The following is a 25,779-nucleotide window of genomic DNA, read 5'->3' as shown; positions in this document are numbered from 1 at the left end:
TTGGTATAACCCACGCACACGGGCGTTTGGTTGTGTCGTCGTGACGCACGTGCGGCTGTTGGAGCCACGCCCTCCGAAGAGGGTGCTTGTTTTATATAAGCCGTTACGACTTCCGTTCGTGAGCAGTTGCTGGAGATTTCTGTACAATACAATAAACTCTTGAGTACCAGTTCACTGGTAATTCCCTGTTTGTTGTAAAAAGGCGACAAAAAGGGTTGGCGGCAGGAAGGGCATTCGGCCGTAAAACATTGCTTCAAAAAGGGGACCAAAAAACAACAACAACCACGGTCCCCGAAAAAGGCCAACCCCCGCTTGCGGGAAAAATGGCCTCTAAAGGTGGGTTTTTTTTTTTAACTACCTTTTGTACCCAACAAAATGGCCTCTTCTTATCGTCTTCGGCAACCGCTAAACTGGTGACCCCGTTGCACCCGAACGTATTCGGGGGCCACATGAACACGGCAGAGTTGCGACCGCAATTTCTTCCACACGACCTAAACTCGAACTGCCGGAGTTTTAGCCACGACGAGCGGCCATGTGGTTCGCGCATCGCGCTCGGTTCCTCCTCTACGACTGGAGGGGCGAACCCGCTCCGGGACCCTCCGAAGGAACGTCGTTACGGGGCGTTGGCGGCACGGCTACTTCGTCGCCTTCGCGCACACAGGCCGAGTACTGCTACTTCGTCGCCTCCGCGCACACAGGCCGGGCACGGCTACTTCGTTGCCTTTGCGCACACAGGCCGAGCACCGCTGCTCGCCGCCTCCGCGCACACAGGCCGAGTACTGCTGCCCGTCGCCTTCGCGCACATATATGGGTTATGGTGTTCAACTGCCGTTATTGAAGCGAGGTTTAGGTGCTGGACCGAGCTGGATGATGTGCACGTCCATGGAGGCCTAGCCGAGCGCGACATGCATCGCCATAATGACGTCGCAGAATATCGTGACAGAGATACAGACAGACAGACGGACGACGGATAAAATCTACCTTAATATATAGATTACTAGGGTTTCTGCTCCCGCAAACTGGCTGCTTGGATACCTCCGCCATTAGCTAGACCACGAAACACTCTGCAAGCCACTACGTCACGTGATTATTGTGTGGCCGCTGGCCACTCAAGGGTGGACCGTCATGATGTTTGTCTCTTTGCCTTCGCTGCTAAGCTCTGGAATCATTTACCTTCTCATGTCTTTCCAAACAGATGTGACCTTCCTTTTCAAAAGGCAAGTTTTCCAGTTCCTTAAAAACTCTTAGATTATTAGGCCCTGTTGGACTTAGTCCAAAACGGGGACATATGGATTGGGGCTCGTCCGTCCATGCGTGCGTCCGCAACCATATCTCGGACATGTATGGACCAATTGTATTCATACTCGGCATAAAGACAGTACATTTTGGTATACATATGCACATCATTTTGGTCACGATGCGATCAAAGATGGCCGACTGGCGGCCATTTTAGTTGTAAAAAAACCTAATGTTGAATACTTCCTCAACCATTTCTCGGAGATGCATTTACCGATCTTGTTAAAACTTGGCAAACCGATAATGAATGATAGCTTACATATGCACGTCATTTATTTTCCAGATCAGATCCAATATGGCCGACTGGCGGCCATTTTGTTGCTTAAACGTGTCTCCAACCAATTGTCGACATGCATGGACCGATTTTGTTCAAACTTGGCACAAAGACAACACATGAGAGTATACATATGCAGAATATTTTGTTTTGCAATCTGACCAAAGATGGCCGACTTGCGGCCTTTAACTCCGTACAACAAAAATACTAAAACCACAGGGCTATGACAATTTCTCTTTTTCTCCTTGTTTTTCCTTCTCTTCATTTCTCTATTTTTTTTAGTTCTTTTTTGTTTCATTTAAGAGCTGGCCTTGATGAGGACCTAGAGTCTTCAACTTTTAGAAAAGAAAAATGGTATCCATCATGCCATGCGTTACCTAGACTCAATCCCGTGGGATCAGAACATTTCTCCTCTTCTTCTGCCATGTGGTTGTCACACTCGAGGAAGGGTGGCCATGCCATGCGGATTCGCCTCAGGTCTTGTTCACAATCCAAACGTATGTCCTCACATCGGACCCGGCAGGGTCGCAATGCCCGAGGAACCACGAACCCTGCACACATCAGGATTCAACAGTGAGGATCCTCGTAAGGAATCATTCAGGTTTTGTTTTGCAAACAAAAAAACACAGTATTAACTACAATCACAATAACAGCGTCTTCTCAATTTTATATAACTATTCCACAAACTTTTCTTAACTCTACAAACTTTCGTTCATCACGAGGTCTGCTCCATCCATGATGCCGCCATCCCAGGGCATGGCGAGATCATCAGGTCAAATTCCCGCTAGTTACAGGAATGGAATTGCAAGCAAACTATTCTGCACCTCTTCGTGTACGGATAAGCTGTGGCCCATCTCCGCCACGTTTAGATGAGCTGTGACACATCTCTACCATGTATAGAGGAGCTGTGGTACATCTCTATCATATATAGATGAGCTGTGACACATCTCGACCATGTATAGAGGAGCTGTGGTACATCTCTATCATGTATAGATGAGCTGTGACACATCTCGACCATGTATAGAGGAGCTGTGGTACATCTCTATCATATATAGATGAGCTGTGACACATCTCGACCATGTATAGAGGAGCTGTGGTACATCTCTATCATGTATAGATGAGCTGTGACACATCTCAGCCACGTTTAGATGAGCTGTGACACATCTCTACCATGTATAGAGGAGCTGTGGTACATCTCTATCATGTATAGATGAGCTGTGACACATCTCGGCCATGTATAGATGAGCTGTGGTACATCTCTATCATGTATAGATGAGCTGTGGTACATCTCTATCATGTATAGATGAGCTGTGCACATCTCGACCATGTATAGACGAGCTGTGGTACATCTCTCTCATGTATAGATGAGCTGTGACACATCTCAACCATGTATAGAGGAGCTGTGGTACATCTCGGCCATGTATAGATGAGCTGTGACACATCGCAACCATGTATAGAGGAGCTGTGGTACATCTCGGCCATGTGTAGAGGAGCTGTGGTACATCTCTATCATGTATAGAGGAGCTGTGGTACATCTCAACCGTTTACAGATGAGCTGTGGTACATCTCAACCGTTTATAGATGAGCTGTGGTACATGTCTCTCATGTATAGATGAGCTGTGACACATCTCTATCATGTATAGATGAGCTGTGACACATCTCGGCCATGTATAGATGAGCTGTGGTACATCTCTATCATGTATAGATGAGCTGTGACACATCTCAACCATGTATAGAGGAGCTGTGGTACAATCTCGGCCATGTATAGATGAGCTGTGACACATCGCAACCGTTTATAGATGAGCTGTGACACATCTCAACCATTTATAGATGAGCTGTGGTATATCTCAACCATTTATAGATGAGCTGTGACACATCTCAACCATGTATAGAGGAGCTGTGGTACATCTCAGCCATCTCAGCCATCTATGAGCTGTGGCCCATTTCAACTCTTGAATAGGTGAGTGGTGGCCCATCACAACCATGTATTGATGAGCTGTGGACCATCTCATTAGTGTGTAGATGAGCTCTGGCCCATCCCAGCAATGTATAGAAAAACGTTTGCACCAATAAATTCCACATTCCTGTGACACATTCAGTCGAATGTCAGGCATGTATAATGTCAGGCCGGTTCGTGAATGACTTGGGCCAAAAATGGCGAATAGCAAACCATGAACCAATAAATTCCACATTCTTGTGCCCCCTTGCATTGAACGTCAGGCATGAACAGCCGGTTCGTTGTTTGCACACGCTGTCAATGGCGAAACTGCAAATGCCGAATCCGTGAATGTCACGGGTGGAAACCCTCTCGTTATTTCCTCATTCTGCTTTAAACACCATCTCTCTATATTTTCATTCCCTTCAGCATCATTCCAATCACAAATTCATACTACAGCATTAATTTAACAAAACACAATGTTACAAACACTCGTGAGGTAAACGAATATTGACTGATCTGAAGTGATAACCAATACAGACGAATCTGCCGGCGAGAAAGAGCGGATACGAAACACTTAGTACAAATCAAAAGTCAAAATTATAAATTTATTGAGAAATTTATGAAACGTCCCACCCACCTTAGGGATGGATAAAAGCAGTGTCGTTCGGGTGGAAACTCAAAATCACAATTGGGTAGAGATCATCATATTAAAATACGCAATTTGGTGCCTGTCTGTCTGTCTGTCTGTCTGTCTGACGATTTTTGACCGCGATACATTCGGTCGTTACTTATACAATCTCGACCAAACTTAACAGGGATACGGAGCGTCACACGATGGAAGTTGTGGCGATTTAACTTCCCCCCTCACCTCAAGGGGTTTTCCCCGCAAATGTGGTTGCACGTTGAGGTGTATATCTGTGTTAAGGTAGCTTTATCATTGTGGCGTTTTTGTCAAGGCCGCTTCTAATAACAAAAGTAATAACAATGCCAATGATGATAGCATAATATTAATGTTATTACTAAACAATAGTTTGACTAATAATATCACTCCTCCCCAAGGGATGTTTCCTCCTTGAAAACGCCCGTGTTAAACATGTATAAATAGCGTATCGTGGCATTTTCGTGGGAGCAATGGCCTCCACCAGAAGTAAAAATATTATAAACCACAAACATGTATGATTACCTTTTAAAACAGTCACTAATGCTGTTTAACACTAAACTGAAAGAAATTTGGAGGAATCCCGACATCCACGAAAGCAATCTATGCTTACCACGTCGATGATCGCACCTGATCGAAGATCTACTGTACTCTAGATACCGCACGAGGGTTAATAGCATGACCCTTCCTGCCGCTACCGTGGCGTTTATATTGATGCGTTTATATTGGTTATATATGCCGACAATATATACACATATACTGCAAGCATATGTACATATAAAATGTAGGCCACATTGATGTACCGGTATATAGGATGTAGTCTAAACTGCTATATATTGGTGAGGGTTTAAACTGTTATATTCAGGTTTACACTAAACTGGTGTGTGTGTGTGTGTGTGTGTGTGTGTGTGTGTGTGTGTGTGTGTGTGTGTGTGTGTGTGTGTGTGTGTGTGTGTGTGTGTGTGTGTGTGTAAACTGGTAGGTTTTATGCTGAAGCATAAACTTAATTTTATTTTATGAACTAAAGTGTGGCACACACATACATACATACATACATACATACATACATACATACATACATACACACATACAGTCACGTCAAAAAGTAAGTACACCCCATGTAAAGTTTTGGCTTTTTCAACATATTTCAACATACAGCTATTTGATCTTCATTTCAACAATATTGATAGATAAAGGTGATATAATATAACACATATCATGAAACATTTACATTTTGTAGTCCATTGTATAATTTAAATAAACATAAATGCAAATTTCGCATGTGGAAAAAGTAAGTACACCCTTGGCTCTAATAGGTGGTATTGCCCCCTTTGGCAGAAACAACCTCCCTCAAGTAGGCGTTTCTTATAACTGTCTACCAGTCTCTGACATCGACTGGGAGAAATTTTTGCCCACTCCTCCATGCAGAATTCTTTCAGCTGTGCGATGTTTGAGGGGTTTCTTGCATGCACAGCTCGTTTCAAATCCCCCCACATCTCGATGGGATTTAGATCTGGGCTTTGACTTGGCCGTTCCAGAACCTTCCATTTCATTCTTTTCAGCCATTCCGTGGTGGATTTACTGGTATGTTGAGGGTCATTGTCATGTTGCAAGATCCACCTTCGGTTGAGCTTCAACTTTCCGACAGATGGCCTCACATTATCCTCAAGCACCCTCTGGTACAATGAAGAATTCATAGTGGATTATATGATGGTGAGCTGCCCAGGCCCTGATGCAGCAAAGCTGCCCCAAACCATAATATTTCCACCACCATGCTTTACAGTTGTTATCAGGTTCTTGTGGTCAAATGCTGTCTTTAGTTTTCGCCGAACATGTCTTCTGGTACTGTGGCCAAATAGCTCTACCTTTGTCTCATCTGTCCAGAGCACATTGTTCCAGAAGTGCTGGTCTTTGCCTCGGTGTTCATTGGCAAACTTTAGTCTTGCCCTGATGTTCTTTCTGGACAGCAAAGGTTTCCTCCTGGCACACCTCCCATGTAGATCAATTTTTTGCAGCCTCTTACTAATGGTAGACTCGCGCACTTTGACATCAACAGTGGCAAGAGCTTCCTGTAGGTCCCGTGATGACATTCTGGGGTTCTTAGAGACTTATTTCAGCATCTTCCGGTCTGCTCTCGGGCTGAACTTGCTGGGGCGGCCTGGCCTGAACAAGTTGGCAGTAGTTTGGAATCTTCTCCACTTGTAGATGATCTTCTGGACAGTCGAATGATTGATTTCAAATTGTTTGAAGATCTTTTTAAATCCCTTCCCAGACTCGTTGGCATCTATAACCTTCTTTCTGAAGGCCTCAGAGAGCTCTTTTGATCTAGGCATGGTGACGCCGCACACTTCAACAACAAAGAGCAAACCAAACTAAATGTCTGAGGTTTAAATAAGACAGGTTCCTCCAAGATCCTGTCTGACGATGTTCTAATCATTTGCACCTGAGCTGGTGCACCTGATTCTAATTTTAGGTATTTGAAGTAGTGATAAATGTCGGGGTGTGCTTACTTTTTCCACCTGCGAAATTTGCATTTATGTTTATTTAAATTATACAATGGACTACAAAATGTAAATGTTTCATGATATTTGTTATATTATATCACCTTTATCTATCAATATTGTTGAAATGAAGATCAAATAGCTGTCTGTTGAAATATGTTGAAAAAGTCAAAACTTTACATGGGGTGTATTTACTTTTTCACGTGACTGTACATACATACATACATATATACATACATACATAGTTACATACACACATACATACATACATACATACATACATACATACAAACATACACACATACATACACATAAATACATACAGACATACATACATACATACACACATACATACATACATGCATGCATACATACATACATACATACATACATACATACACGCATACACATACATACATACATACATACACATACGTACATACATACATACATACATACATACATACACACATACATACACACATACATACATACATACATACATACATACAGTCATACATACATACATACATACATACACACACACATACATACATACATACATACATACAGTCATACACACATACATACATACATACATACATACATACATAGATACACACACATACATACATACACACACATACATACACACATACATATATACACACATACATACACACATACATACATACATACATACATACACATACATACATACATACATACATACATACACACACACATACATACATACATACATACATACATACATACACACACACATACATACATACATACATACACACATACACACATACATACATATGTAAATATTTTTCCCGTTTTGAAATGCTGAAGGTGACAGTGTCTTGCGGTTCTTTTTATAAACTCGAGGTGTTACTGCTTGGAAGCCTTGATAGTTGCTCGAGCAACTCCAGTGTCCAACCTCGCATTCTCATTTACACACCTTAAACGACTGTGACGCAGTAGGGACTCACCGTAGTGCGGCTGTGACTCAAGGGCAGCGGTGCCCAGACCGCCATCGCACTCGGGTACCAGGACGGCGCAGGCGAGCTGGCGTATTCGGGCCGCACAGTCTCCTTGCATGAGGTCAGAGAGCACGGAGAGCAGCACGTACTCGGAACTCACCTCCACCTCGGCTCGAGACATGTGTCCAAGCGAGTTCGGAAAGATGGTTTTGCTGTATGGCAGCGTGTCGCAGTATGCAAAGCGTGCGGACTCGCAGCGTCCTGTGGGACATGACAAGTGTATATATATATATATTATATATATCCACAAACTATTAAAAAATGCATCAAAAATGACCGGTTGGAACAGTATATTCGATGGTGCAGCTTCGTGAGCGTGTCAAAGTCAGAAGCCTCGGCCTAGCGTCAGGTGTGCTTATATTTACCTCCGCCACCAAAGGTGGATGGAGGTTATGTTTTCACCCCTGTATGTCTGTCCGTTTGTCTGTTTGTTTGCCTGTTTGTGAACAAAATATCTCAAAAAGTTGTGGACGGATTCGGACGGAATTTGGCAGAGATGTAGCATTTGTGACAAGGACGAAATTATTCGATTTTGGTGACGATCCGGATCCGGATTCGGCTACGAGAATGTTTTAAGTGATTCTTCACCATTGAGTGATATGGCTAAAACCAACATATAGCAGGATATCTCAAAACGTTGTGGACGGATTTGGACGAAACTTGGTGGACAGGTTGGGTGTGTGACGAGGACCATTTGATTCGATTTTGGTGAAGATCTGATTATGGATTCGGATATGAGAATTCTTTAATTTTTAAGTGATTCTTCACCATTGAGTGGTCGGGCTAAAACCAACATATAGCAGGATATCTCAACAAGTTATATATGGATTTGGACGAAACTTGGTGGACAGGTTGGGTGTGTGACGAGGACCATTTGATTCGATTTTGGTGAAGATCTGATTATGGATTCGGATATGAGAATTCTTTAATTTTTAAGTGATTCTTCACCATTGGTCGGGCTAAAACCAACATATAGCAGGATATCTCAACAAGTTATATATGGATTTGGACGAAACCTGGTGGACAGGTTGGTTGTGTGACAAGGAAGAATCGATTACATTTTGGTGAAGATCCGGATCCGGCTAGTCTAATTTTTTATTTGATTATTCACCATTGGGAGATTTAGAGCCAAAAACGACAAATAGCAGGATATCTCAAAAAGTTGTGGACGGATGATTTTGATTAAATGTGATTCTGTATTATGATTTTCTTGTCTACTCTGGGATACAAAACGTAAACTGTTCACCTGGCGGAGGTATGCTCTCTACTGAGTGCCGTTCTAGTTTCTTTATTTGTTCGACATCATATGGATGTAAATGAACACTAATTTTACTCTGTGCGTGTTGCACATCACGTGCAGCGAATTTCACCTCCCTACATCTTGTATTTATTGTTTTATTTTTTTTATGTTTGTGTACATCGCCCTTGAGTCTTGGTTTACAAGCCGCCGCCTACATTTCCAATACAAGAGACATAATTACTCTTTTCTGCAAAATGTTTTTCGAGTTTGTTTTATCCTCAAAAATAGACCGAGCTGTGGCCCATCTCAAGATACAATGTACCTGTACCGATATTCCTTGCACTGAAATTGAGGTCAAAATGCCAGGTGTCCCAAAAGTTTCCAGACACATTTTTATGCCATTTCCATGGATGTATTTGCCTTTCCAATCAATTTTCGATTTTCCTTTTATTTCTTATCCTATTTTTAGCCGCGTCGCAGACGCTGGTCATAGATTGCCCTCTGCTGTTGTTGTTGTTCTTCTTGTTCTTGTTCTTGCAGAGAAGACAAAACCTCAAAGCTCCACCCATTCTGGGAACCATAGCTCCACCCATTCTGTCAGAGGCTTCATATAAACAAATATCCACCATTTTATTAACTCGCATAGCTTTGAGGCCTGTTTTGTAGGCCCGTGGTGTCTTCCTCTCTCACACAGTTTTATTTCAAATCAAATTCGATATATCATTTCATTTTTCACAGTCGCTAACATAGTTTTAGACTCGGTTGAAAAAAAACGGGAAGAAAATCCGATGAAAGTTGCCCTTTATAGAACGAAATGAATTCTCAAAGGCCTGTAACTTCAAGTCCATTGAGATATATATTTTTTAAATCGCGGCATGGGCAGTCATACACCGCCCGAAATAACAGACGGGAAAATGCTGAGATATATATATTTTGTTTAAATCGCGGCATGGTCAGTCATACACCGCCCGAAATAACAGACGGGAAAATGCCGAGATATATTAAAAATTCGTCCATTTGATGACAATCGTCACGATGAAATATTTAATTTATACGTCGTCACAATAATGTGGAGAGAGGAGCATAGCTTCGTTCACGTGTCGCCACACACGGGAAATTGCCGAGATATATATTTTTTAAATCGCGGCATGGGCAGTCATACACCGCCCGAAATAACAGACGGGAAAATGCCGAGATATATTAAAAATTCGTCCATTTGATGACAATCGTCACGATGAAATATTTAATTTATACGTCGTCACAATAATGTGGAGAGAGGAGCATAGCTTCGTTCACGTGTCGCCACATACGGGAAATTGCCGAGATATATATTTTTTAAATCGCGGCATGGTCAGTCATACACCGCCTGAAATAACAGATGGGAAATTGCCGAGATATATTTTTTTACAATCACGGCATGGTCAGTCATACACCGCCTGAAATAACAGACGGGAAAATGCCGAGATATATTAAAAATTCGTCCATTTGATGACAATCGTCACGATGAAATATTTAATTTATACGTCGTCACAATAATGTGGAGAGAGGAGCATAGCTTCGTTCACGTGTCGCTACACACGAGAAATTGCCGAGATATATATTTTTACAATCACGGCATGGTCAGTCATACACCGCCTGAAATAACAGACGGGAAAATGCCGAGATATATTAAAAATTCGTCCATTTGATGACAATCGTCACGATGAAATATTTAATTTATACGTCGTCACAATAATGTGGAGAGAGGAGCATAGCTTCGTTCACGTGTCGCCACACACGGGAAATTGCCGAGATATATATTTTTTAATTCGCGGCATGGTCAGTCATACACCGCCTGAAATAACAGACGGGAAAATGCCGAGATATATTAAAAATTCGTCCATTTGATGACAATCGTCACGATGAAATATTTAATTTATACGTCGTCACAATAATGTGGAGAGAGGAGCATAGCTTCGTTCACGTGTCGCCACACACGGGAAATTGCCGAGATATATATTTTTTAATTCGCGGCATGGTCAGTCATACACCGCCCGAAATAACAGACGGGAAAATGCCGAGATATATACACAAAGAATTAAGTTAAGCACCCCCCCCCCCGTTTTTTTACAACCTCGCACATTACAAGTTTGTTGTCGTCAAAACAGTGTAATATACCCATGATATTGCTATATTTTCTGGAGAAGTGATATAATATGGTCACATAAAAACATAACAATCATGCCGTTTTCAATATTTTATTCTGAATAATTTAAGGTGAAATTTTTTGGGAATTTTAGGCATATTCTCACCTCAATTTAAGTATGGAGCTATAGGTCCATCACGGACAGTGTGGATGACGTTTATGTTTTCTAACGTACAGTCATTGTTCTGAGAAGACCTCTAGCGATCGTTGCGTCAATAACGTGTGTAGGACCCACGTGATCGGATCACTGACTCAACCAATCACGTTTTTTCACTTTGATCACTCAATTTCATCAATGGATAATTGCTAATGTCATACCAATCATTATTTGATCTCACATACCTTAGAATATATGCCAATGTATACATATACACAAAGAATATATATTAGGGGGTGCTTAACTTAATTCTTTGTGTATATTAAAAATTCGTCCATTTGATGACAATCGTCACGATGAAATATTTAATTTATACGTCGTCACAATAATGTGGAGAGAGGAGCATAGCTTCGTTCACGTGTCGCCACATACGGGAAATTGCCGAGATATATATTTTTTAAATCGCGGCATGGTCAGTCATACACCGCCTGAAATAACAGACGGGAAAATGCCGAGATATATTAAAAATTCGTTGCCACACACGGGAAATTGCCGAGATATATTTTCACTTTGCACAAAAATAACATCAAGTAATCGAATCAATAGGAATGTCCTGTGCCTATAACATCGACATTATAGGCACAGCTGCATCTAGGCATTGTGTAACATCGACGCGGCTTTTGTTTTAATTAAAACTTTTTGTACTTGTTTTCTCCTATTTTTCTTGGTGGCGTTGAGATGGCATCCCCATTAACAACTGAGCCCATGATAGGTAAACCGGGATAACTTATACGCAGCAGCTAAATTCAGTTTACTGCACCAAAGTCATTTTCACCTTTGGGGTTAAAATATCAGTTATTTTTAAAATCAGATACCGAGCTTTTCTGTCTTCACTTTGTTTAATGGAATTTGAATGTTATCCTAAAGGGACTGCACTCTGGATCTATATTTATCGCAGGTTATCATCTGGTTATATGGGCTGACAGGACGGCCTCGAGGTACGCACATTCACCTCTAAGCTGTTCCAAATCCCGTCCCAGCTATAAAACTGTCATCCCATCAAACAAACTTCCTGCTCGAGCCAGCCGGGGGCACTGCATCAACACAGCCACGTCCTCAACCAATGATGCCACCTCGCAATATTTTTCAGCATCAAACTCAAAATGCAAATCAAAGAGCACACCAGATAATAATCATCATCATCATCATGAAGATCATTATCATGATCAATTGAAGCAAAAGATACAAACACATGGGAGGCAAATACATGGGAGGCAAACACATGGGAGGCAAATACATGGGAGGCAAACACATGGGAGCCAAATACATGGGAGGCAAACACATGGGAGGCAAATACATGGGAGGCAAACACATGGGAGCCAAATACATGGGAGGCAAATACATGGGAGGCAAACACATGGGAGGCAAATACATGGGAGGCAAACACATGGGAGGCAAATACATGGGAGGCAAACACATGGGAGGCAAATACATGGGAGGCAAACACATGGGAGCCAAATACATGGGAGGCAAATACATGGGAGGCAAACACATGGGAGGCAAATACATGGGAGGCAAACACATGGGAGGCAAATACATGGGAGGCAAACACATGGGAGGCAAATACATGGGAGGCAAACACATGGGAGCCAAATACATGGGAGCCAAATACATGGGAGCCAAATACATGGGAGCCAAATACATGGGAGCCAAATACATGGGAGGAAAATACATGGGAGGCAAATACATGGGAGCCAAATACATGGGAGGCAAATACATGGGAGGCAAACACATGGGAGCCAAATACATGGGAGCCAAATACATGGGAGGCAAACACGTGGGAGGCAAACACATGGGAGCCAAATACATGGGAGCCAAATACATGGGAGCCAAATACATGGGAGCCAAATACATGGGAGGCAAACACATGGGAGCCAAATACATGGGAGGAAAATACATGGGAGGCAAATACATGGGAGCCAAATACATGGGAGGCAAATACATGGGAGGCAAATACATGGGAGCCAAATACATGGGAGGCAAATACATGGGAGGCAAATACATGGGAGCCAAACACATGGGAGCCAAATACATGGGAGGAAAATACATGGGAGGCAAATACATGGGAGCCAAATACATGGGAGGCAAATACATGGGAGGCAAACACATGGGAGCCAAATACATGGGAGCCAAATACATGGGAGCCAAATACATGGGAGCCAAATACATGGGAGGCAAACACATGGGAGCCAAATACATGGGAGCCAAATACATGGGAGCCAAATACATGGTAGGCAAACACATGGGAGGCAAACACATGGGAGCCAAATACATGGGAGCCAAATACATGGGAGGCAAACACATGGGAGCCAAATACATGGGAGCCAAATACATGGGAGGAAAATACATGGCAGCCAAATACATGGCAGCCAAATACATGGGAGCCAAATACATGGGAGCCAAATACATGGGAGCCAAATACATGGGAGCCAAATACATGGCAGCCAAATACATGGGAGCCAAATACATGGGAAGCAAATACATGGGAGCCAAATACATGGGAGCCAAATACATGGGAGGCAAATACATGGGAGGAAAATACATGGCAGCCAAATACATGGGAGCCAAATACATGGTAGGCAAACACATGGGAGGCAAACACATGGGAGCCAAATACATGGGAGCCAAATACATGGGAGGCAAACACATTGGAGGCAAATACATGGGAGCCAAATACATGGGAGGCAAACACATGGGAGGCAAATACATGGGAGCCAAATACATGGGAGGCAAACACATGGGAGCCAAATACATGGGAGCCAAATATATGGGAGACAAACACATGGTAGCCAAACACATGGTAGCCAAAGACATGGGAGCCAAATACATGGGAGCCAAACACATGGGAGCCAAACACATGGAGGCAAACACATGGGAGGCAAACACATGGGAGCCAAATACATAGGAGACAAATACATGGGAGCCAAACACATGGTAGCCAAATACATGGGAGGCAAACACATGGGAGCCAAACACAGGGGAGGCAAACACATGGGAGGCAAACACATGGGAGCCAAATACATGGGAGGCAAACACATGGGAGGCAAACACATGGGAGCCAAATACATGGGAGACAAATACATGGGAGCCAAACACATGGTAGCCAAACACATGGGAGCCAAATACATGGGAGCCAAACACATGGGAGGCAAACACATGGGAGGCAAACACATGGGAGCCAAATACATGGGAGACAAATACATGGGAGCCAAACACATGGTACCAAACACATGGTATCCAAACACATGGGAGGCAAACACATGGGAGGGTAACACATGGGAGGGAAACACATGGGAGGCAAACACATGGGAGGGAAACACATGAGCGGCAAACACATGGGAGGGAAACACATGAGCGGCAAACACGTGGGAGGGAAACACATGGGAGGGAAACACATGGGAGGGGAACACATGGGAGGGAAACATGGGAGGGAAACACATGGGAGGGAAACACATGGGAGGGAAATACATGGTAGGCAAACACATGGGAGGCAAATACATGGTAGGCAAACACATGGGAGGCAAATACATGGGAGGCAAACACATGGGAGCCAAATACATGGGAAGCAAACACATGGGAGGCAAATACATGGGAGCCAAATACATGGGAGGCAAACACATGGGAGCCAAATACATGGGAGGCAAACACATGGGAGGCAAACACATGGGAGGCAAACACATGGGAGGCAAACACATGGGGGCCAAACACATGGTAGCCAAATACATGGGAGGCAAACACATGGGAGCCAAACACAGGGGAGGCAAACACATGGGAGGCAAACACATGGGAGGCAAATACATGGGAGCCAAATACATGGGAGGCAAACACATGGGAGGCAAATACATGGGAGCCAAATACATGGGAGGCAAACACATGGGAGCCAAATACATGGGAGCCAAATACATGGGAGACAAACACATGGTAGCCAAACACATGGTAGCCAAAGACATGGGAGCCAAATACATGGGAGCCAAACACATGGGAGCCAAACACATGGAGGCAAACACATGGGAGGCAAACACATGGGAGCCAAATACATAGGAGACAAATACATGGGAGCCAAACACATGGTAGCCAAATACATGGGAGGCAAACACATGGTAGCCAAACACAGGGGAGGCAAACACATGGGAGGCAAACACATGGGAGCCAAATACATGGGAGGCAAACACATGGGAGGCAAACACATGGGAGCCAAATACATGGGAGACAAATACATGGGAGCCAAACACATGGTAGCCAAACACATGGGAGCCAAATACATGGGAGCCAAACACATGGGAGGCAAACACATGGGAGGCAAACACATGGGAGCCAAATACATGGGAGACAAATACATGGGAGCCAAACACATGGTACCAAACACATGGTATCCAAACACATGGGAGGCAAACACATGGGAGGGTAACACATGGGAGGGAAACACATGGGAGGCAAACACATGGGAGGGAAACACATGAGCGGCAAACACGTGGGAGGGAAACACATGGGAGGGAAACACATGGGAGGGGAACACATGGGAGGGAAACATGGGAGGGAAACACATGGGAGGGAAACACATGGGAGGGAAACACATGGGAGGGAAATACATGGTAGGCAAACACATGGGAGGCAAATACATGGTAGGCAAACACATGGGAGGCAAATACATGGGAGGCAAACACATGGGAGCCAAATACATGGGAAGCAAACACATGGGAGGCAAATACATGGGAGCCAAATACATGGGAGCCAAATACATGGGAGACAAACACATGGTAGCCAAACACATGGTAGCCAAAGACATGGGAGCCAAATACATGGGAGCCAAACACATGGGAGGCAAACACATGGGAGGCAAACACATGGGAGGCAAACACATGGGAGCCAAACACATGGGAGGCAAACACATGGGAGGCAAACACATGGGAGCCAAACACATGGGAGACAAATACATGGGAGCCAAACACATGGTAGCCAAACACATGGGAGCCAAATACATGGGAGCCAAACACATGGGAGGCAAACACATGGGAGGCAAACACATGGGAGCCAAATACATGGGAGACAAATACATGGGAGCCAAACACATGGTACCAAACACATGGTATCCAAACACATGGGAGGCAAACACATGGGAGCCAAACACATGGGAGGCAAACACATGGGAGGGTAACACATGGGAGGGAAACACATGGGAGGCAAACACATGGGAGGGAAACACAAGAGCGGCAAACACGTGGGAGGGAAATACATGGGAGGGAAACACATGGGAGGGGAACACATGGGAGGGAAACATGGGAGGCAAACACATGGGAGCCAAATACATGGGAGCCAAACACATGGGAGGCAAACACATGGGAGGCAAACACATGGGAGCCAAATACATAGGAGACAAATACATGGGAGCCAAACACATGGTAGCCAAATACATGGGAGGCAAACACATGGGAGCCAAACACATGGGAGGTAAACACATGGGAGGCAAACACATGGGAGGCAAACACATGGGAGGCAAACACATGGGAGCCAAACACATGGGAGGCAAACACATGGGAGGCAAACACATGGGAGCCAAACACATGGGAGACAAATACATGGGAGCCAAACACATGGTAGCCAAACACATGGGAGCCAAATACATGGGAGCCAAACACATGGGAGGCAAACACATGGGAGGCAAACACATGGGAGCCAAATACATGGGAGACAAATACATGGGAGCCAAACACATGGTACCAAACACATGGTATCCAAACACATGGGAGGCAAACACATGGGAGCCAAATACATGGGAGCCAAACACATGGGAGGCAAACACATGGGAGGGTAACACATGGGAGGGAAACACATGGGAGGCAAACACATGGGAGGGAAACACATGAGCGGCAAACACGTGGGAGGGAAATACATGGGAGGGAAACACATGGGAGGGGAACACATGGGAGGGAAACATGGGAGGCAAACACATGGGAGGGAAACACATGGCCTGCAAACACGTGGGAGGGAAACACATGGGAGGGAAACACATGGGAGGGGAACACATGGGAGGGAAACACATGGCCTGCAAACACGTGGGAGGGAAACACATGGGAGGCAAACACATGGGAGGGAAACACATGGGAGGGAAACACATGGGTAGGAAACACATGGGAGGGAAACACACATCAAAACGGAACAATTCCTCGATACTTTATTCAATTATCTTTTATAGACTTGTCTTCACCCGGCGCAGTCATACCTTCCATGGGTCTGAAGGGAAAAGGTGCTCCACCATACCCTCCAAGCTCAAATCCAGGTGGGCAGTAACCTGTAACATATGTATGGCTCATTGCATCATTTATAAGAAGGCATTGAGGATTCTTACCCAGTTCCCCTTGTAAATCTGGATCTAGAAAGACCAGTTCGTAATGAGCGACACTTCTTCAAAGGTGTCGTGGAATCTTAAACAGCCACAAATGCGAGCAGATGAGACCTGGGACGCACGCAGGAGGGGAGGAGGGGAGGAGGGAATCCCCCCCTGCCTTTTTCTTAGAGGGGGCAGAAAGTGCCTTATCATGGGGATGTCCGAAAAAGTTTGACAACTTCGCAGAACTGATGGAGTGAAAAATGCCAATAATTTTGTCCTCACAAGCCTTTAGGAGGCAGACCTTGAAACTTCCGCAAAAGGATTCACTGATTCCATTTTGTCCTGTATTTAGTTCATTTAGGCGATCTTAAATAGCCAGATCTCCTGGCTATTTCATCGATTTCATGTCATAGATTTCTACTTATTACCTCCGCCACCAAAGGTGGATGGAGGTTATGTTTTCATCTCTGTCTGTCCGTTTGTCCATTTGTTTGTGAACAAATTATCTCAAAAAGTTGTGGACGGATTCGGACGACATTTGGCAGAGAGGTAGCGTATGTGACAAGGACGAAATGATTAGATTTTGGTGAAGATCCGGATTCGGATCCGGCTTCCAGAATTTTTCAGTGATTCTTCACCATTGGGAGATCGGGCCAAAAACTATACATAGCAGGATATCTCAAAAAGTTGTGGACGGATGTGGACGAAACATGGTGGATCGGTTGGGTGTCTGACAAGGACGATTCGATTCGATTTGGATGAAGATCTGAATATGGATTCGGATATGAGAATTATTTAATTATTTAAGCGATTCTTCACCATTGGGAGATGGGGCCAAAAACGATACATAGCAGGATATCTCAAAAAGTTATGGACGGATTTGGACGAAACTTGGTGGATTGGTTGTGTGACAAGGAAGAATCGATTCAATTTTGGTAAAGATCCGGATCCGACTAGTATAATTTTTCAAGTGCTTCTTCGCCACTGAGTGATATGGCCAACCAGGTGGAGGTATGCTCTCCACTGAGTGCCTTTCTTGTGTTTACATATTGAATCGTTGCTGACAGTCCACTTGGGCTAGTTACCTCTGCCACTGCAGGTGGATGCAGGCTATATGTTGTCATACCTGTCTGTTTGTTTGTCTCTTTGTTGTGACGAAAAGTTAAAATTTTTGTCATATATCGATCGGTCTGTCTCGTTTGTTTGTTACTTGGCAAAAAATTTTTTTTTGACAAGTATGTTGATCACTCCGGTGTGTGTGTGTGTGTGTGTGTGTGTGTGTGTGTGTGTGTGTGTGTGTGTGTGTGTGTGTGTGTGTGTGTGTGTGTGTGTGTGTGTGTTTGTCTGTCTTCACTTATACTTGAGTACAGGTCACAATTTTAAACCGATCTTCACGAAACCTCACGAAATGGTAGAGTTGGTGGTCCGAAAGAATCCTATTTATTTTTGAGGTCAAAAGGTCAAAAGGTATAGGTCAAAGGTCAACAACGTTTTCTCAAATTTCTAAAATCTTCAATTTTCATCCGATTGACTTGAAATTTGAATAGGATTTACATATCGGCTTACTGAAACCAACCACCAACTATTTTAAACGTCAACATCGACTAAAAGGTCAACAAAGGCCAAAAGGTCAACATAGGCCATATTTCTAAAATTGTAAATTTTCATCCAATTAACTTAAAATTTGAAGACGATTTGCATATCCGGTCACTGGATTCAACCACCAATTATTTTTGAGATCAGCATAGGCCAAAAGGTCAGCATAGGCCAAAGGTCAACCACTTCTTTCAAATTTCTAAAAGCCTCAATTTTCATCCGTTTGACTTGAAATCTGAATAGGATTTTCACATCACCTCACTGAAACCAACCACCACCTATTTTTGAGGTCAACATAGGCCAAATGTCTAAAATTGTCAATTTTCACCAATTAACTTAAACTTTGAAGACGATTTGCATATCAGGTCACTGAATTCAACCACTAATTATTTTTTAGGTCAAAAGGATGCTCTACCGAGTGCTATTTTACTTTGTTCTCTTTTGCCAAGTGTCGCTCTATGAGTGATTTTTCATTTGTTTGTCTGTCTGAGTGCGATAACTCGCGAACGCTTTCATCTACCTTCCTCAAACTTTAGCAGAGGATTCCGAAGGACAAAAGTGAAGCTGTCATTTTTTTTTTACGATATAGGTCAAAGGTCATAGGTCAAGGTTCCCTTGTTTGTGCGGGCGATATCTCAGCCATCCTTTGACCTAGGAAGCTGAAATTTGGGCACAATAGTGAACAAGTGCTTTGGTAAAAACAGTAATTTTCATTTTTTGATTAATCAATTAATTGATTAATTACTTAGTTGTTATCGATTTATTAAGTACTTATTTATTTCCTTTCTCATCTGGGCAATATCTCAGGCACCTTTTGAGCTCAGAAGCTGATATTTGGACATGACAGTGACCAGGTGATTTGGCTGTAAAGGCTATTTTTGATTCATTGATTAATCAATTAATCGATTAATTATTTAATTTTTCGATTGATTACTTAATTTTAAAAAAGTTACAGATTCAGATGAAACAGTGGTAGTTTTGGTATGCCATTAGCCAATTGATTAAGAAATTAATTATTTTATGATTATTATTTATTTATTTTAATTACGCAATTAATCAATCAATTATTGTACACCTCTCGCTCCCAATAACATCTCCATGTGCTGCGCGGCGGCATCGCTGGGCCTCAAAGGCGCCCTGGCAATGCCGCGTGCTGGAGTATATGGTATTTATTGATTTGGCATGAGGGTGGTGTACTTTGAATGTATCTGTACTTCTTCTTCTTTTTGGTACCCTCAAATAAATTCTGCCCCCCCCCCCCCACCCCTCCTTGCCTTTATAGCTCTCTGGCATCTCTGGATGGGACGGCTAGCTTGATGTCCCCGTTATGGTGTACTCTTGAACAGTTTAGTCTGTGGTCCGACCTCTAATACAGACAAAACAACTGAGCGGCAGTCTCTGCTGTCAATACACAAAATACTCCATTTGTTTATATTTTAATTATTTGTTGATTTGCAATTGGTCTTAAAAGGACTATCCATATATGTACATACATGGGAGAGAGTGGGGGGGGGGGGTTGGGGGGGGGAGGGGGAGGGAATGGATTGGTGGACCCAATGCCACGGAGTGGTACGAGGGGTTTGGATGGAGCCGTAAGAGGAGGTGCGGACAGAGCGGTAGGAGGGGGTTCGGACAAGAATGGCGCAAGGGGTGTGGATGGAGTCTTGTGGGTTGAGGGGTGTTTTAGCATTGTTCCATGACTCCTTTAAAATTATCAACATCATAAACTTAGTTATATGATAAACTAATAGTAATATCCTCACTTTCACTCTGAGGTTCCCATTGGGTTGAAGTTTGAGTTTCTCTCATTACCTCCACCAGCGAAGGTGAATGAATGTTATGTTTCCACCCGTCTGTTCGTCTGTCTGTTTATAGTTTGTCTGTTTGTTTGTTTGACTGTCTGTTTATTGTTTGTCTGTCTGTTTATTGTTTTGTCTGTTTATTGTTTGTCTGTCTGTTTATTGTTTGTCTGTTTGTTTTTTGTCTGCCTGTTTATTATTTGTCTGTGTTTATTGTTTGACTGTCTGTTTTTTGTCTGTCTGTTTATTATTTGTCTGTCTGTTTATTATTTGTCTGTCTGTTTATTGTTTGACTGTCTGTTTATTTGTCTGTCTGTTTATTATTTGTCTTTCTGTTTATTGTTTGACTGTCTGTTTTTTGTCTGTCTGTTTATAGTTTGTCTGTTTGTTTGTTTGACTGTCTGTTTATAGTTTGACTGTCTGTTTATTGTTTAACTGTCTGTTTATTGTTTGTCTGTCTGTTTATTATTTGTCTGTCTGTTTATCGTTTGTCTGTCTATTTATAGATTGTCTGTTTGTTTGTTTGACTGTCTGTTTATTGTTTGTCTGTCTGTTTATTGTTTGTCTGTCTGTTTATTGTTTGTCTGTCTGTTTATTGTTTGTCTGTCTGTTTATTGTTTGTCTGTTTGTTTTTTTGTCTGTCTGTTTATTATTTGTCTGTGTTTATTGTTTGACTGTCTGTTTTTTTGTCTGTCTGTTTATTATTTGACTGTCTGTTTTTTGTCTGTCTGTTTATAGTTTGTCTGTTTGTTTAACTGTCTGTTTATTGTTTGTCTGTCTGTTTATAGTTTGACTGTCTGTTTATTGCTTGTCTGTCTGTTTATTGTTTGCATGTCTGTTTATAGTTTGTCTGTTTGTTTGTTTGACTGTCTGTTTATTGTTTGACTGTCTGTTTATTGTTTGTCTGTCTGTTTATTATTTGTCTGTCTGTTTATCGTTTGTCTGTCTATTTATAGATTGTCTGTTTGTTTGTTTGACTGTCTGTTTATTGTTTGTCTGTCTGTTTATTGTTTGTCTGTCTGTTTATTGTTTGTCTGTCTGTTTATTGTTTGTCTGTCTGTTTATTGTTTGTCTGTTTGTTTTTTTGTCTGTCTGTTTATTATTTGTCTGTGTTTATTGTTTGACTGTCTGTTTTTTTGTCTGTCTGTTTATTATTTGACTGTCTGTTTTTTGTCTGTCTGTTTATAGTTTGTCTGTTTGTTTAACTGTCTGTTTATTGTTTGTCTGTCTGTTTATAGTTTGACTGTCTGTTTATTGCTTGTCTGTCTGTTTATTGTTTGCATGTCTGTTTATAGTTTGTCTGTTTGTTTGTTTGACTGTCTGTTTATTGTTTGACTGTCTGTTTTTTTTGTCTGTCTGTTTATTATTTGTCTGTCTATTTATTGTTTGACTGTCTGTTTTTTGTTTGTTTGCCTATTTGTTGTTTGACTGTCTGTTTTTTGTTTGTCTGTCTCTTTGTCTGTATGTTTCTTGTTTGTCTGTCTGTTTATAGTTTGGCTGTTTATTGTTTGTCCATCTGTCTGTTTATGTTTCTATTTTGCGTGTCTCTGTCTGCCTGTTTGTTTGTTGTTTGTCTGTCCCTTTATAGTTTTCTGTGTGTTTGTTTGTCTGTTTGTCTGTCTGTTTGTTTGTGAACAGGATGTCTCAAAAAAGTTGTGTACCGATTCTGATGAAACTAGGTGGACGAGTTGGTTAGGAGACAAGAACAAGCAATTCGATTTTTGTTCAGGTCCAAATCCAAATCTGACCTATCAGTGACAGGTTACAAAACGTAAACTGTTCACCTGGTGGAGGTATGCTCTCTACCAAGTGCCGTTCTACTTCGATCTATCTTTGACTCTTAACAAGAGTTTTTCCACTTTAATCAAGAATACCGTTTATTATTCCTAAGTACTCATCAACTTTTGGGTTTGGGGAAAATGGGGCTTGGGGGGGGGGGGGGGGAGAGAAGGGGTCGTTGTGTTACCAAGTGTGACCTATTTAGTTGGTAGTGCAAGGGATTTTTGGTCCAGTTTATGATATTTCTTGCTCTCTCTCAATATCTTGAAAAGTTCTTTGTTACAAATTCCATTGTTTTGTTTCCTCTGAAGCTCTTAAGCTTTTCCTGGATCCAATTGCCAAGTAAGGAATTCTTGTTTTGATTACACAAGGAATTCCGACTCGGGAGGAGGACGTCCGGCCCATCATGCCCATGCACATCCTCCAACATGCACATTGAGATTAACCTAATTAACTCAATTTTAATTGAAATGGTTTTGATTGTACTTTTAGATGAGCTCCATTTTAATTACAATTAATTGTTCTGATTTCAGATTTTGATTTCATGGCTTCCTCTCGCAATTCTCTTTCTCATGAGTCGGGACCCGATTTAGCAGAATAAATCTCGACACAAACAAACGGGAATTCCTAATCTCGGGAAAACGTTCGCAGATGTTTGAAAGGAGGAAAACCGTGACTCACATGGACCTTGTTATTTCCGATACACGGGGCATCAATCACCATGAGGATCAAACCTTTGTATCCCTTCGCCTCCTCGGTCACCTGGGGTGTGTTCCATTAGCAAGCAGCTTGTGGGACGCTCACCAAGCGGCTTAAGCACTCCATTCGAAACGGTTGACTTGGCAAGCGCTAGCAAGCTGCTTGGTAACGGAACACATCCCTGATGCTCGGTCGGCTTGGCATCGTATAATTTAATTACCTCCGCCACCAAAGGTGGGATGAAGGAGGTTATGTTTTCACCCCTGTCTGTTTGTCTGTGAACAAAATATCTCAAAAAGATGTGGACGGATTCGGACGAAATTTGACAGATATGTAGCGTATGTCACAAGGACGAAATGATTAGATTTTGGTGAAGATTCAGATCCGGCTACAAGAATATTTTAAGTGAATCTTCACAATTGGGATATCGGACCAAAAACGATACATAGCAGAATTTCTCAAAAAGTTATGGACGGATTTGAACGAAACTTGGTGGGCAGGTTGTGTGTCTGACAAGGACGATTCGATTCAATTTTGGTGACGATCTGAATATGGATTCGGATATGAGAATTATTTAATTTTTAGTTGATTCTTGACAATTGGGATATCGGGCCAAAACAATACTTAGCAGGACATCTCACAAAGTTATGGATGGATTTGGACGAAACTTGGTGGACAGATTGTGTTTCTGACAAGGACAAATAGATTCGATTTTGGTGAAGATCTGAATATGGATTCGGATATTAGAATTATTTAATTCTTTAAGTGATTCTTCACCATTGGGAGATCAGGCCAAAACAATACATACCAGGACATCTCACAAAGTTATGGATGGATTTGGACGAAACTTGGTGGACAGGTTGTGTGTCTGACAAGGAAGAATCGATTCAATTTTGGTGAAGATCTGGATCCAGATAGTATAATTTTTTAAGTGATTCTTCACCATTGAGTGATTTGGCCAACCCGGTGGAGGTATGCTCTCCACTGAGTGCCGTTCTAGTTAATTTATTTACTAAATTATTTCTAGTTAATTAATTAGTTAAGTTCTAGTTAATTAATCAATGATCCACCTTTGCTGACTGACTCTCCACACATGCACACTCACCGTACTGTTGCACAACGTAAGGATCACACTCCTGACAGTGAGTGCAGAGCGCTGCCACAAGAAGGCAAAGCAACAGCAAACGTGCCACGTTCGTCATTCTCGGGACGAGGACCCAGGAGCACGTGGCACGGACAAGAATGCGACCGACGTCCGAAAAGAGCATCATGATCACGGTGACGGGACAGACGCTCCAGGTGGGGGAACCTGAGCCGCTCACAAGGACGTTTCTTGCCGACGTTGCTCGATGTTCCCAAACGGTCCTGATCCGCTTTGCCTTTGGCTACGGACGACGTGTCTGAGCCCCTTCTGCGGACCCTCGCCCCCCTACCTCCTCCTCCTGCTCCGTCTGGACGGAATTAGCGAGCACCCCTCCCGCGGAACAACTTCTAACTTGCAACAAAAGTTTCACCGTTTGAACGTTGTTTCACGATTACGTCGCGACGTTTAGCGTGTGATCTGTGAAATAACCTGTGTATCGGTGAGTCCTCGACTTTATACCTTCACAGGTTACATTCAATGTGGAAATGGCACAAACTTTACGAGAAACAGTAAAGTTTTTCGGTGAATACAAAATACTGAACGTCGTGTTCACCTAGTGACGATTAGACGGGATTGATCGACGTTATAAGGTGTTAGTGCAGTTTGCTTACACATTGTAAGCAATAAAGAACCATGATGCATCGTTCGTAGGCAGATAATAAATAGAAGCGTTATGATTATAGGTAAGCATCACCGACCTGCTGCTAGATATCGATTGCGGCCATCCTAAAGGTGGCCGGAGGAATTATGTTTTCGGGTTGTCTGTCCGTCCGTCCTTTCGTCAGATTGAGACTAAACTTTCAGGGTAGGAGCGACACCCATGTAGAATGTTTTAATGATAATTTACCCAAGCTATCGACTCTTTTCGTGTGTCATCGACTCGGCATGGCGATTAAAAGTTGATCATGAAAACGTCATTGGTCACATGGTTTGGCAGCCATATTGGATTGAAGGAAAAGATTAAATAATTATATCTCAGAAACCGATTAGCCTGTCGATATGAAATTTTACAAACGTCGTTTAACACCGTTGCTGCATGTAGTTTGAAAATGATGACATCATAGGTCACATGGTTTGACAGCCATCTTGGATAGAAAAACGAACCTCATCTGATCAACACAAAACTTCACAA

At 42.7% G+C, this 25,779-nt stretch overlaps 1 protein-coding gene across 1 annotated transcript in view; it reads right to left on the bottom strand.

Annotated features, from left to right (window-relative positions):
* The window catches only part of LOC137423734 (carboxypeptidase Z), a 94,504-nt gene extending 69,592 nt beyond the window's left edge, over nucleotides 1–24,912 (bottom strand). Inside the window, exons 1-4 of the mRNA XM_068111197.2 lie at nucleotides 24,609–24,912; nucleotides 17,523–17,591; nucleotides 7,670–7,921; nucleotides 1,948–2,121 (exon numbers count right to left, since the gene is read on the bottom strand). Of these exons, the coding sequence (XP_067967298.2) occupies nucleotides 1,948–2,121; nucleotides 7,670–7,921; nucleotides 17,523–17,591; nucleotides 24,609–24,774 (661 nt within the window). The 5' untranslated portion in view covers nucleotides 24,775–24,912. The remainder of the gene's footprint in view (nucleotides 1–1,947; nucleotides 2,122–7,669; nucleotides 7,922–17,522; nucleotides 17,592–24,608) is intronic.
* Nucleotides 24,913–25,779: the final 867 nt, after the last annotated feature.

The sequence above is a fragment of the Myxine glutinosa genome, chromosome 3 (assembly GCF_964187855.1).
Source record: "Myxine glutinosa chromosome 3, kmMyxGlut1.1, whole genome shotgun sequence".
In the NCBI taxonomy this organism is placed as follows: Eukaryota; Metazoa; Chordata; class Myxini; order Myxiniformes; family Myxinidae; genus Myxine; species Myxine glutinosa.
The sequence above is the reverse complement of the archived record's forward strand: the minus strand, read 5'-3'. Positions and strand labels throughout refer to the sequence as shown.